At 44.0% G+C, this 15,020-nt stretch overlaps 1 protein-coding gene across 6 annotated transcripts in view; it reads right to left on the minus strand.

Moving 5' to 3' along the window:
- The window catches only part of LOC112676369 (zinc finger protein 84), a 56,904-nt gene extending 43,265 nt beyond the window's left edge, over nt 1-13,639 (minus strand). The window contains exons 1-4 of one of the 6 annotated variants that reach the window (XM_025473424.3): nt 13,376-13,639; nt 13,000-13,052; nt 2,563-2,671; nt 2,009-2,104 (exon numbers count right to left, since the gene is read on the minus strand). In XM_025473424.3, the coding sequence (XP_025329209.1) occupies nt 2,009-2,104; nt 2,563-2,671; nt 13,000-13,032 (238 nt within the window). In that variant the 5' untranslated portion in view covers nt 13,033-13,052; nt 13,376-13,639. Of the gene's footprint in view, nt 1-2,008; nt 2,105-2,562; nt 2,690-12,999; nt 13,176-13,219 lie in introns of those variants that run through there. The other 5 variants (XM_025473422.3, XM_025473420.3, XM_035706571.2 and 2 more) reach the window with 5 other exon arrangements.
- Between the last annotated feature and the right edge of the window lie 1,381 nt (nt 13,640-15,020).

Raw genomic sequence — 15,020 nt, forward strand, 5'->3', positions numbered from 1 at the left:
GGAGAGGCAGACAGACTGACGTTTAGTGCTTAGGAAAAAGCTGGCGTCAACAACACGTAAAGAGTCTTTTGTTTTGTTTGTTTTTGTTTTTGTTTTTTTTTACGTAAAGAGTCTTAAACGCTATGAAGGATGAGACTTTCCAAGGAAGGTGAGCAGATGACACTGAGACTGGACAACAAGGCTCAACAGGACCATGATGTTGAGTGTGATACCCACAGGGCAGCAGGAAAGGAGCACTCATCAGGGGCACAGCCCTGGCATGTCACCACAGCTGTCCTGGGGGGCTGCCAGGAGATCTCCTCTTCCTCAGGATCCTCCTGATAAACCCTTTCTAACCACTTATGTAGGAACAATTCACCTTATGGTTTGTGCCTCAAAGCGGGGGCCACTAAACTCCAGGAAAGGGGTGGGAACACCAAGACCAGTGGCTAGAAAAGGACTTCTCAGGCTTGAAGACATGTCCAGATAACTGTTGGTTGCCGGTATTGGCTTAAAAGAATTAGAAAAAAAGAAGACTTACTGGAAGCTTGTTAGATGTCTTTTGTTTGTTTGTTTGAAAATTTTACACACACACACATATATATATGTATTTGAAAGAGAGATAGAGGCAGAGACCAAGATAGTGAAAGAGCACCTGAGCCAAAGGCAGATGCTGAACTGAGCCACCCACATGTCCTGCTTGTTGTTTTATTTTTGTTTTTGTTTTCTTGTTGAGTTTTGAAGGGAACTTAAGCCTGATCTGATAACAGCCTATGATTCTTTAGCCCCAAATATGACCAAATCTGCACCAACTAACAGGGGCCATTCTCCTCAAGCCATCTGTGGCCATGTAGGACAAAGAGAAAAAAAAGACTGGAATGAGAAGGAAAAGTGTGCCAGTGCTAGGGCAAGAAGTCTTTGATTTTTTTTCTCAAAGAGGACAGTGTATAACTGATGACTGCTACCTTCATCCACCCCTCTGGAAAGTGACAGGATGCATATAAAAACAAATCCAGCAGGAATAGCTAAGGAGAAGACTAGAGTTCTCAATTATGGCTAAGAATTTGAGCTACCCATGCCTGAGAGAACACTGATCTAGTCTGGGAACTGAGTGAGGGGTCAGGAGCTATGAAGACACTGCCAAAGGATAAAATACTGGCCAAAACAGAAGCAGCACTAAGATTAGCAACGGAGGTGAGCCTGGGAGCCCAGGATAGTACTACAAGTGCAACAGCAATAATAAGGAAAGTGAGGAAGCCAGAGACGAACACTTCCTTCACATTTCTGCTACTGAGGAAGCCTGGGGATCTTTTACATGCATTTAACCTGAGGGACAGGAGTGCAGAAGAAAAGAGGATGAGGATACCCATGGGATGTTACAACATGGGAGAAAAAAAGCTGAAATCTCCCAAGTGGAAAAGCCCTTCAGCTGTTACAGTACTGGCGAGAAAACAGGTAGATTTGGGAAATAGACCCCTCTGGATGACTCCAAAGGAAAGAGTAAGAGGAGCCAGGAAATATAAGGTGATAAAAATCACTTCATGACACAGGTGAGACTGGGCTGGTTTCAGATTCCATTTAAGGAAAGTGCCCAAGAAAGTAAAAGCTAATTTTAAAAGGAGAGAAAAGAAAGCAATGTAATCTCTAAAAGTGATGTTGAGCAAAGGACTGACTGAGGGATTATCTGTGGAAAGCAAGAGAGAAAGTCCACATATGGGAAGTAGAGGGCGTGAGTCACGCAAAGGGATAGGAGAGAAGATCTCTCTGGAGGATGGAACGGCTGAGGTGGTCCATGACCACAGGAAGGAGGGAAAATAACCCCGAAAGCAGCATCTAAGCAGAGTCCCTCAGACCCATGAGAAGAAAGCCCAAACATGGGCAGAGAGATGGTCCTTCCCCAAGGAGCTAGCTTATAAGTTCCTCCCGAGTCGCCCAATAGTTCAAGGGCTCCAGTGTAGAGTTTTCACACACCACTGCCCCACGGCCAGCCCTGGCTCATTCCGACACCCCCATCTTCCTGCTCACCCACCTGGATAGCTCTGGCGGGAAACTTTGGCATTTATCATCCACGGCTCCTCTCCTTGCTCCAACTTGAAGATTAAATCAGGTTTGGTACCATGATACCCTGTTAGTGGAAAATCACAAAGGATGTGGGCCACGCTGCTAGGGACTAAGGGGTCCAGACCTACAAAACCTAACTGCTCACTTGCACTTGGGGGAGGATTATAGTTAGGGGATGAGGGCCAAATAGGGACCATGAACTTTGATCTCTAAGGTTCAAGCCCATAACCATTAAAAACTTTGGAGGGCGCAGCATCGGTGGCTCAGTGGTTTAGCGCCACCTTCAGTCCAGGGTGTGACCCTGGAGACCTGAGATGGAGTCCTGTTTTGGGCTCCCTTCACGGAGCCTGCTCTTCCCTCTGCCTGTGTCTCTGCGTCTCTTTCTCTGTGTCTCTCATGAATAAATAAATAAAATCTTAAAAAATATATATTTTTTTAGAGAATTCATGGTAGATAAACAAAAGAAAAAGGGATGGTGATTTATAAATCACAACCTGAGATCAACAGAGAAGTGGCACTTACCCAGAGACACCAGGTGGCTATAATTCTCCAGGATCACATCCCTGTACAGGTACTTCTGTGCAGAATCCAGCAACTGCCACTCTTCCCAGGTGAACTCCATAGATATATCCTTGAATGACAATAATCCCTGTAATAATATACATCCCATTCAATCGGATGCTATTACATTAGGTGACGTGGAACAGATGTACAGGAACTGGTAAAGGAAAAATGTTCCTCCATGGACTGCCTCCTGTGTCCAGGTCAGCACGGACTTTCAGAATAAAACAGAACAAAAACAGTGGTGCCTGGGTGGCTCAGTCAGTGAATCGTCTGGTTCAGTTCAAGTCATAATCCCAGGGTCCTAGGATCAAACCCCATGTTGGGCTCCCTGCTCAGTGGGGAGTCTGCTTCTCCTGTTCTCTGCCGCTCCCCCTGCTCATTCTCTCACTTGTATGCTCTCTCTCAAGTGAATAAATAAAAAATCTTTAAAAAACAAAACCAAAAAACTTTTGCGTTTCCATGTGCCAGATACTGGTTTTGGTCCTGAAAACTTCAGGATGAACACAACCAACTTCTGCCCTCAAGAAGCTTCCAGTCTGGGGATCCCTGGGTGGCGCAGCGGTTTGGCGCCTGCCTTTGGCTCAGGGTGCGATCCTGGAGACCCGGGATCGAATCCCACGTCGGGCTCCCGGTGCATGGAGCCTGCTTCTCCCTCTGCCTGTGTCTCTGCCTCTCCCTCTCTTTCTCTGTGTGACTATCATAAATAAAAAAAAAAAAAAAAAAAAAAAAAGAATTGGCTGCCTTTAAAAAAAAAAAAAAAAAAGAGCTTCCAGTCTTGTAGAGGGAAACAGGCATCTATACATGAAGATGAAACAGGTGTTGTAAGTCTTGCATTAAAAAAAATTATCCAGGATATATTTTGCCCAGAGATGAAAAGAATAATTGTAAACACATGGGAAGGTCTGACCCTGTGAACTCTCATCTTGGCAGCTGCTCAACCCATCTTGAGTCTCAAATGGAGTGAGAGCCTGGCACCATTAAAAAAAAAAAAAAAGCCAAAATAGGTAAATTCCTAGTCTTCTTTCAAGAAACTAAGGGGCCCATTACTGAGGCCAGCCAGGGTTCACTTCAACATAGACTCTGAACCTGGAGCTAGTGCTGCAGAGCCGCAGATGATGGAGAGCCACTGTGGGTGGGCATGGGGTGGTAAGGACTTGAGATTTCATTACAAGTGAGGAGATGTGGGCAGTCTGGGTGGTTCAGCGGTTTAGCGCTGCCTTCAGCCCAGGGCGTGATCCTGGAGACCTGGGATTGAGTCCCACTTCGGGCTCTCTGCATGGGGCCTGCTTCTCCCTCTGTCTGTGTCTCTGCCTCTCTCTCTCTCTCTCTCTCTCTCTCTCTCCCCCTCTGTCTGTGTCTCTGCCTCTCTCTCTCCCTGTCTGTGTCTCTGCCTCTCTCTCTCTCTCTCTCATGAAATAAATAAAATAAATAAAATCTTAAAAAACAAAACAAAACAAAAAACAAGTGAGGAGATGCCAAAAAGCAAATGTGACAAACAACTGTTGGCCTGGATGCAGACCATGTGGAACTCACATATTGGCCATGGGAACATAAAGTGGTTTTGCCAAATCTCTAAACTGGTAGTATATACTAAACTTAAATATACATACACTCGATGACCAAACATTATCACTCCTACATACATGCCAGCTGGCTGTCAACCATGAGCAAGATTCTGCACCCCCAGGGGATGTCTGGCACTGTCTAGAGACACCTGAGATTGTCATATGGGGCTAGTGCTGCTGGTAGCTACACAGGGAGAGGCCAAGGCCAAATCTGGATGCTGCTCAACATCCTATATTGCATGGGACAGTCCTTCACAATGAAGAGTAATTCTACCCTAAATGTCAACAGTGTCAAGGCTGAGAAATCTGGGATAAGCCTAAAAGAAATGAGAACTGGTATCCCTCAAAAGACGTGTACAAAAATGTTTATAACAATGTTATTCAAATAGCCATTAACTGGACACGGCCCAAATGTTGCTGCTGCCCATGTCTACGAATACAGCAGATAAACTAACAGTCATACAACACTGTATCATACAACTTGGGGGTCACTGACAAACCATGTTGAGAAAAGCCAGACACTTTACTATACAATTCCAATTATATTAAGTTTAAAAAAAAAAACAAACAACAAAATTTATGGTGTTAGATGTTAACAGAAATAAAACCAATAAAACAAAGCAGTGACCCCTGGGGGGAGGGGGGAGGGGATGACAGTGGCCATTGGGAGAACATGGAACCTTCTAGAGCTCCGGAATTCTTTAGTTTGATTTTGATTTGTCTTCAGTGCATTCTCTAATTCTGTGACTTATAAGACTATTCAGTCATTCAGATGTCCAAAACATAGTTCTCATATGTATTTGGTCTTCATCCATGGTTTGTTTCCTGGCTCAGACTTCCTAAAAATCCCTGAAATTTCCTCTAATGAGTGTGAGCAAGGTATCTTTTGTTATGTTAATGAGGCGACTTCTTGAAAGCCCTTTGACAGCCTACCAAAGTGCAGCTGGTTTCCAGGAAAGTGTCCCCCATCTCTAGGTGGACAGTTCAGTGTATACTACCAGTTTGGAGAATTAAGGTGAATGCTCAGCTTAATTCTCTCCTTTGTGTTGTGTGTAGGGGAACTGCACCTCCACCCCTCTCGTTGGAATTGGTTCCAGAAACCTAAAAGAATATAAATAGTCTCCTTAAGATTGATGCATTTTATTGTAATTTAGAACTCAATTAAATTTTTAAAAAGTCAAAAAAGCCACAAATGGATATATATGTATAAAACTATCACAGATACAACTACAAATATGTTTTTGGCATATGGGAAAAACAGAAATGTCACATAGTGTGAAATCTATATATGTGATTACCCAGACAAATAAACCAAACATTTTAAGGATATAAATGACTGTAGACAAATGTACATAAAAAGATCTAGAAGAACATATGCCAAATTGATTATCTCTGACAAAGAAAAGGGATTAGGGCAGGAAGGTAATTATAAGATTGAACTTTGTTCTAAGAGAATGTAAAAAAGTACTAAATATATCACCAAAAATCAACAAGATAAGAATATCCATAGGCGTGCAGAGTTGTTCACTGTTTCAAAATTTGTAAAAGTGACTAGCTCAACAACCTGAATTTCCACCAATAAGAGAATAGCTAAAGATGATTATGGTACATTCTTCCTATAGAGACGTTGTTCAAACTATATAATTACATACAGTATGATGCAAACTATATAATTACATACAGTATGATACATAACAAAACTTTTCAAATGCTGAATTAAGCACACCTAAAATTCCACCCCATCACCTATAAAATTCATAAGTAATTTTAATCAGTAACTTAAAAAAAATTAAATATATTTGTGTATCAAAAGAATATGAAATTTCAGCAGATCAAAAGCTGAGAGGCCTGAGAGCAGCAAATAGAAAGCCCTAGGTGTTATCAGCTGTTAGGCATGGGGAGACTTAAATCCCCATCAGTGGAGAAAGAGCTCAATAATACATGGCCCAGGGATCCCTGGGTGGCGCAGCGGTTTAGCGCCTGCCTTTGGCCCAGGGCGCAATCCTGGAGACCCGGGATCGAATCCCATATCGGGCTCCTGGTGCATGGAGCCTGCTTCTCCCTCTGCCTATGTCTCTGCCTCTCTCTCTCTCTCTCTCTGTGTGACTATCAAAAATAAATAAAAATTAAAAAAATAAATAAATAAATAATACATGGCCCATTCCCACTGCAGCATAGTAAGATGGAGCTCTTACAAAAGGAAATGATAATCTATATGTAATGCCACAGAGAATTTTAAAATAAATGTAAGGGAGGGGCACCTGGGTGGCTCAGTGGTTGAGCATCTGCCTTCAGCTCAGGTTATGATCCGGGGGGTCCTGGGATGGAGCATCAAGCTCCGCATCCCGGTAGGGAGCCTGCTTCGGGCTCTATGTCTGTCTCTGTCTCTCTGTGTCTCTCATGAATAAATAAATAAGGGAGATGCGGCAAGATGGCAGAGGAGTAGGTTCCTCAATTCACTTGGCCCCACCAACTTACCTACATAACTTTCAAATCATCCTGGACAGCTATAAATTCCACCTGAGATTTAAAGAGAGAACAGCCAGAACGCTACAGAGAAGGGTTTTCGGTTCTAGCAAGGTAGGAAGGTGGAAAAAAAATTAAAAAGAACCAAGTGGTGGCCACGAGGAGCTGGGTGAAAGCCTTCGGGACAGGAAAGCTCAGCCCCAGAGAAGCGGGAACTTTAAAAATCTGCACCAGATTTTTCCCGGACAGAAAAGCGCTTAGCAGGGAAATCGGGCAGAATTGCGGGAGGGGCAGTGAAGCCTCCAGTTTCCCGGAGTCACTAATAGAGGAAGTGCCCCCTGGGGGGAAAGCACAACACAAACTGTGGACCGATCTCAGTAAAGAGCTGGAGTGCAAATCTGGCAGGGCATCTGGCATGCAAGAATTCTACCACTGAACCACCAATGCTTGCCAGGGCATCTGGGAGAAAGAAGCCAGTCGGTTAGGTCGGTGATTCCAAACTTCTACACCCTGCTGCTTTCAGAAGCCTCGGACACTGGGTGCATGGTTCCAGCAACACAGGGCCCCTGATCACAGGGCGCCAAGCAGACACAGCCCACGATCCTACACTCCCCCCGGGACAGGTGGTGGCGGGGAGGGCACAGGACAGCGAGGACTCTCCTGCCCCCCAGGCGCCCCCAAGCTGTGCAGATCAGAGCCCTTGCGCCGCCCCAGGAGCATCCAGGCCACTGCGGACTAGAAGACTGCATTCATTACTATTGGGGAGCTGATTCCAGAGGTGGAGACCTGGTCATCACTGTTGTTGCTGTTCCTCCTAGTTTCACCTCGTGCTTGGGAGGGGCGGGGCCGCCAGGGAATGGAGGCCTCCCGGGGTAAATAGCTCCCACTGAGCCCTGCAACTGGCAGGGAGCAGGGAAGCTCCCCCAGGTACACACATCTGGGAATCAGCACAGCAGACCCCTCCTCAGAAGACCAGGTGGAAGGAGAGGGGAAGAGCAAGCTCTTCACCAAGCAGTGCTGGAAAGCTCCAGGGAAAACAGACGGATTTATAGTATATAGAACTAGAGAGTACCCCCCTTTTTATTCCCCTTTCCAGTACAAATCGTTTTTTGTTTTTTAAAGATTTTATTTATTAATGAGATAGTGAGAGAGAGAGAGAGAGAGAGGGAAAAGCAGGCTCCATGCAGGGAGCCCAACGTGGGACTCAATCCTGGCTCTCCAGGATCATGCCTGGGCCAAAGGCGGTGCTAAACTGCTGAGCCACCTGGGCTGCCCTTGTTTTTGTTTTGTTTTGTTTTAACTCATTTTTATATCAGACTAAAAATTTCCAATATTTTTTTCTAACCTTAACTACAATATTTTACCACTTCTTCATTCTTAAGTTTCTTCCTTTTTGACTTTCATATTTCTACAATTACAGGCCTTAGATATATTTTCCACTTCTAGATTCCCTTCAACATACTCAATTAAATTTGGGAGATATACAAGATATGTTTTTTTGCTTTGTTTTCTGTTTTCTGTTTCTCTGCCTCATTTTGTTCTTCAATGGCAGAAGTTCATACCTTCTAAAACATGACCAGCATGCACCCAAAACCAAGTGGTATACCGTGCTGGTTCATTCTGTGAGACTATATTCTCTCTTCATTCCCATTCTGCCCCCCTCTTTTATCTCATTTATGATTTGGTGGTCAATGTTGGGGCTCTCTACAAGTAATTCTGGTTTATATAAATGTGGGACTGAGCATGTTCTAACGTACAGAACTTAATAGACTCAGAACCAAGAGGACCACCCTCTAGAACCCCCTCAGGTAGACTATAATCTCCCTCCACTTTGTCACCACCACCATCTCCAAGTCCCCCCCACCTTTTTTTTCTTCTTTTTCTTTTTTCTTTTTTTTCTCTTTTCTTTTCTGCTTCCTTGGGATCCTTGGCCTTTAATTTTTTTACAACTTTGGTTTAAAATTTGTTTTTCACTTTAGTGGTCCTTTTCTTTTACTTCATTCTGATCTTTGTTTTCATTTTCTGGTCTCTGACCTCAGCAGAATCATCTAGGGTGAAATTTACTTAGGTTCTGGTTGATATTCTTGACTCAGCCCGCTCATACAGCCACTCTGCACTGAAGAAAATGACTAGAAAGAACTCACCACAAAAGAAAGAATCAGAAACAGTATTCTCTGCCACAGAGTTAAAGAATATGTATTACAATGCGATGTCAGAAAGCCAATTCAGAAGCACAATTATAGGGCAGCCTCAGTGGTGCTGTGGTTTAGCGCCACCTGCAGCCCGGGGCATGATCCTGGAGACTTGGATCAAGCCCCACATGGGGCTCCCTGCATGGAGCCCACTTCTCCCTCTGCCTGTGTCCCTGCCTGTCTCTCTCTGTCTCTATGAATAAATAAATAAAAATCTAAAAAAAAAAAAAAAAGAAGCACAATTCCAGTGGCTCTGGAAAAAAGCATAAAAGATTCAAAAGACTTCATGACTGCAGAATTTAGATCTAATCAGGCTGAAATTAAAAATCGATTAAATGAGATGCAATCCAAACTTGATGTCCTAAAAATGAGGATTAGTGAGGTGGAAGAGTGACCGACATAGAAGACAAGTTGATGGCAAGGAAGGAAGATGAGGAAAAAAGAGAAAAACAATTAAAAGACCATGAGAAAAGGTTAAGGGAAATAAATGACAGCCTCAGAAGGAAGAATCTATGTATAACTGGGGTTCCAAGAGAGGGCCAGAGGGCCAGACAGCATATTTAAACAAATCAAAGCTGAGAACTCCCCTAATTTGTGGAGAGAAACAGGCATTCAGATCCAGGAGATAGAGCTAACATTCATGAATATTTATGACCCTAATGTGGGAGCTGCCAAGTATATCAATTAATAACTAAAGTAAAGACATACTAGATCATAATATGCTAATAGTAGTAGACTTCAACATGGCACTTTCTGCAAATGACAGATATTCTAAGCACAACATCACCAAAGAAACAAGGCCCTTAAATGTTACACTGGACCAGATGGATTTCACAGATCTATACAGAACTTCCCATCTGAATGCAAATGAATACACATTTTTCTCCAGAGCACATGGAACTTTCTCCAAAATAGACCACATACTGGGTCAGAAATCATGTATCAACCAATGCCAAAAGATTGGGATTGCCCCCTGCATATTTTCAGACCACAATGCTTTGAAACTTGAACTCAGTCATAAGAAGAAATTTGAAAGAAACTCAAACACATGGAGGTTAAAGAGCATCCTACTAAAAGATGAATGGGTCAACCAGGAAATTAGAGAAGAATTAAAAAGATTCATGGATGGGGATCCCTGGGTGGCTTAGCGGTTTAGCACCTGCCTTCAGCCCAGGGTGTGATCTGGGGTCCTGGGATTGAGTCCCGCTTCAGGCTCCTTGCATGGAGCCTGCTTCTCCCTCTGCCCATGTCTCTGCCCAACCCCCCCTCTCTGTGTCTCTCATGAACAAATAAATAATATCTTTAAAAGAAAAGATTCACAGAAACTAATGAAAATGTAGCTATAACTGTTCAAAATCTCTGGGATACAGCAAAAGCAGTCCTAAGAGGGAAATACATCACAAGCATCCCTCAAAAAAATTGGAAAAAACTCAAATACACAAGCTAACCTCACACCTAAAGTAACTGTAGAAAGAACAGCAAATAAAACCTACACCAAGCAGAAGAAGAGAGATAATAAAGATTTGAGCAGAACCCAATGAAACAGAGACCAGAAGAACTGCAGAACACATCAACAAAACCAGGAGTTGGTTCTTTGAGAGAATTAGTAAGATAGATAAACCATTAGCCAGCCTTATTAAAAAGAAAAAAAGACTCAAATTAATAAAATCATGAATGAAAGACGAGAGACCAAAACCAATACCAAGAAAATACTTTAAAAACTTATGAGCAGTTATATGCCAATAAATTAGGCAATCAAGAAAATGGATGCATTTCTGGAACACCACAAATTACCAAAACTGGAACAGGAATAAATAGAAAACCTGAACAGGCCAATAACTGGGGAAGAAACTGAAGTGGGCATCAAAAACCTCCCAAAAGTCTAGGGCCAGATGACTTCCCAGGGAATTCTATCAAACATTTAAAAAAGAAACAATACCTATTATTCTACTAAAGCTGTTCCAAAGGATAGAAAGGGACGGAATACTTCCAAACTCGTTTTATAAGGCCAGCATCACCTTAATTCCAAAGCCAGACAAAGACCTCCCTGCGTGGAGCCTGCTTCTCCCTCTGCCTATGTCTCTGCCTCTGTGTCTCTCGTGAATAAAGAAATACTTAAAAAAAAATTACCATGGACTATCTTCAGAGAGTTACAAATAATCTTAAGATTTGTGTGGAATCAGAAAAGACCCCAAACAGCCAGGGGAATATTGAAAAAGAAAACCAGAGCCAGGGTCATCACATGCCGAATTTCAAGTTGTACTACAAAGCTATGATCAAGACAGTGTGTTACTGGCACAAACACAGACACAGAGATCAATGGAACAGAATAGAGAACCCAGAAATGGCCCCTCAATTCTATGGTCAACTACTATTTGACAAAGCAGGAAAGACTATCCACTGGAAAAAGGACAGTCTCTTCAGTAAATGGTGCTGGGAAAATTGGACAGCCATCCCTTTCCACTCCACCCACAGGCTTTCTTTCCACCAGAGGCAGCTGCCAATTTGCTTGGAGTGCAACCCTAGAAATAAACGTCTGGAATGCTTCCTCCCCTGCTACCCCCACCATCCCACAGTCATCTAGTTGTCCATCAAATGCTACTTAAATGTTGCCTTGCAAAGGGGTGCCAATCTAAAGTAGCCGTTTAGCTGCTTTCTTTCAGCTTAGCTGCTCTCTTTCACTTGTGTAACATTCACATCTTTTGTGATTTTGTTTAATCATCTCCCATACCCTGCACAGGGTCATGGATCCTGTCAATCTTGTTCATCCCTACATGCCCTAGAAATTACCTGGTGTAATAATCAGTAACCGTTTGTTAAATTAATATGTGCACTCAAGCACAAGAGAAACTGTTCACATTAAAATGTAAGAGGCACAAAGTCTGAAGATAGTGCCTTGAGTCCTAGCTCTGCAAACCCAGTCTCCTTGGATCCTTTACTAGTTTGGGGCCATGGACAGGCTTCCCAGTTTCCTCACCTGTAAGGTGGGGACCTACCGGCCTCATGGGCTCATGAGGCCCTTAACAACTCCGTACACACAAAGTGCCTAGCTAAGAGTGGTGCCTATTATTACCCACTCAATGGGGTAATCCTTTCAATCCTTCATTTGATCTTCCTTACTTATTCTTCATGTGATTCTGTTTGCTTATTTTTCTTTATTGCTACTGTAAATACAATGTTTTGTCTCACTGTATTTTCCATAGTTATTGTTAAAGAGTAAAAATATCCTGGGGTGCCAGGTGGGCCAGTCAGTAAAGCATGCCACTCTTGATCTCGGGGTTGTAAGTTTAAGTCCCACGTTGGGCACAGAGATTACTTAAAAAGAAAAAATAATAAACAGATCCTTAATTTCGGTCAATTGTATCACTCATGCCACTCAGTGAATGGCCTTCTTCCCGGCACCCATCATCTTTCTGTAACACCTGAAGTGTCATACCACCTAGAAGGGGTCTCTGCTGTCACTAGTCACTTCACATTCCACTGTCCAACACCTCATGCAATCCAGTTTGCAGCACGCCAACCACCCTCAAGAAGTGACGCTTCCAACCCACTCTTTGGTACCAAGAAATTCCTTAAGACTCATAAACACCGAAGTCCCAGAGAAACACTTTTCTGAGGTATTTCCCGTCACGGCTCCCACATTTGCAGGGGAAGAGTCATTCTCCACACACCTGTCTTGCACCCGATCTGCCTTGTCTTTGCCACAAATCGGAGGATCCATCACACCCTGAGCTTCTACTAACATCTGTGTATTTCCAGAAGAGAGTTCCCCCTGGAGCTGCAGACTCAGCGGCGCAGCACATACTCAACACCTCTGCGGCTAGGCTGTCCTAGGGTGCCCAGGGGAAGCAACGCCCGCTGTGCAGTAGTCGGAAGTTCAGCGTTCCCCACAGGGTCCCCCTGCCAATAGCACGGTCCGGGGCCTACACGCCCCGGCTCAAACATGGCTCCTTCCGGCTTCCATAGCAAGGACCCTCACGACCCTCAGAGGTTAGGGGCCGCGACGGGCAACGGATCAGAACCTCGGAGGGAGAGGACCCAGGACAAAGTGTCAGAAACACGGACATCAGAGACAGGGGAAGGCAGGGGGCGGGAACGCGACAGTTCGGGCCCTGGACGTAACCGTCCTCAGTGCCCAGGCAGCTTCTAAAGACGAGGAGGTCCCTACTTACCCAACACGAAGCCTTGCGGAACCTGCCAGCCATCCCGCGCTGTTCCGTGCAGGCTGCGGGGCAGAGAACCGAGCTGTGAGGGTCTCCCTGCCGCCCATCCGCGCCCACCCAGGAGCGACCTCCCGCACAATCCAGTTTGCAGCACGCCACAGCGGGCGCGGCGACGAGGCTGTCCGGTGACCTCGAGTCCCGGCTGGCTGCGACCACGCCCCAGACCTACCGTGGGGGCTCAGCCGGCCAAGCTCCTGTTCTGAACAGGACGCGCCGGGAGGGGGCTAAATCTGTGCCGCCTGGGATCCAGAGCCACAGAAGCTCAGGAATCCGCGGGCCGGCTCCTGATCAAACCCAAGACGGAAACAGCCCTGGAGGAACGTACCTGACTACAGCCGCGGGCGCGGCGCAGCGGAAGTACGTCATGGCGGATTCCGTGGACCCAACGGCGACCGAAGAAAACTACATCTCCCAGAAGCGTCTGCGGAGGATCCTTGCTTACAGGCCGGGCTTCCGGCAGGAGGCAGATGTGCAGAGATGGGCAGAGCTTCTGGGGACCCAGACAGGGCTGGCAGAGGGGACCAGGTGGGCCTGTGGCGCTCGGCCCTGCCTGGGTCCAACCTCAGCACAAGGGCCGACATCCTGAGGCCTGAGGTCAAACAAGACGGAACACCACAGTGAGCCCTGCACACTTGGGAGATGCTGCAGTAGATGGAAAGAAATAGAAGCACACCAATCGTGGACATGAATATACGGCCAGTCCAAGATAGGTCAAACAATTCTCATTACAATGCAATAAAACTATAAATAGCATAATTTCAAAAGGATTTTATGCCTAAAAATCTTTTTTTCCAAAAAGCTTTCTATTCAACAAATATTTGAATGAAATAGGGACAAAAGTGTAGATAACACTGTAAGCAGTTATGAGAGAAACAAAGCGAGGATAACAAAAAAATCTCACAATCTTGAGTAATTATAACAATAAACACCAAAAAGCAGCAAGTTAAAGTCTCAAAAACCTAGTGAAGAAACAGCAAAATAAGCCAACGAAAGCAAAGGATATATTAAAGATAAAAGCAAACAACCAGACAAAATTAGCAAGAACTGAAAAGACACAAAGTAACTGACATCTAGAGAACACAGTTAAAGTGAAAACCACAGGCCCAAATTGGAAGCACATGGGTGAAGGCCCTAGATCTGTAAACCCAGAAGTTTACCTAACTTAATGTTAGCAGTCTCAACTTCCCAGAAATGTCATCTTCACGGGTCAGCACCGATAGGATAATGTGTCACAGGGCCCTTTCCTTTTCATCCCTTAAGGAAGAGGAGGGAATCTACCTACTATATCTTCTGTTCCCCTAATAAGGGGGACCTCAGCTAAAATAATCCCTTTTTTCTATTTATGACTTCTTTGTCATGCTTTTTAAAGCCCTTCCCTTTCTGTAGCCCTTCTCCTTTTCCAGCTAGATCAGTTGCTGCCTGATCCATTAATCGATTAATAAAGTCAATGAGATTAAAATTTACTTGGCTTAATTTTTATTTAACACACATCTTAAAAAAAAAAAAAAAAAAAAAAAAAAACACATCTAATGACCGTTGAGTATGTGTAATTTTTATGTGCACAAGGCACATTCTCCAGGATAGGTCCTATAGTGTCACACCACAAAACAAGCCTCAATAGATTAACAAGGATTGAAATCATACAAAGTATGTTTTCTGACAACAGTGGAATTAAGTTAAAAAAAAAAAAAAAAAAAGAACCCTAGGAAACCTAGGAAAAATGTAGGGAATCCCCAGATTAAGTCAAGTAACTCCTAGCTCAAAAAATCACAAAGAAAATTAGAAAATACTTTGAATTAGAATGAAAATGCAACATATCAAAAAGTCTAGATAGGTGGAAATCCAAATCCTGAGCTGTTTTCTTTATTCAACTTACCTCCAATTTAATCTCCCCTTCCTATCTGAATCTAGACCTACTCACTTGGTTATAGTCTCATTAAACTCCCAAGCGGATTACATTTGTGGCAAGT

The sequence above is a fragment of the Canis lupus genome, chromosome 26, assembly GCF_003254725.2.
Source record: "Canis lupus dingo isolate Sandy chromosome 26, ASM325472v2, whole genome shotgun sequence".
NCBI classification, from domain to species: Eukaryota; Metazoa; Chordata; class Mammalia; order Carnivora; family Canidae; genus Canis; species Canis lupus.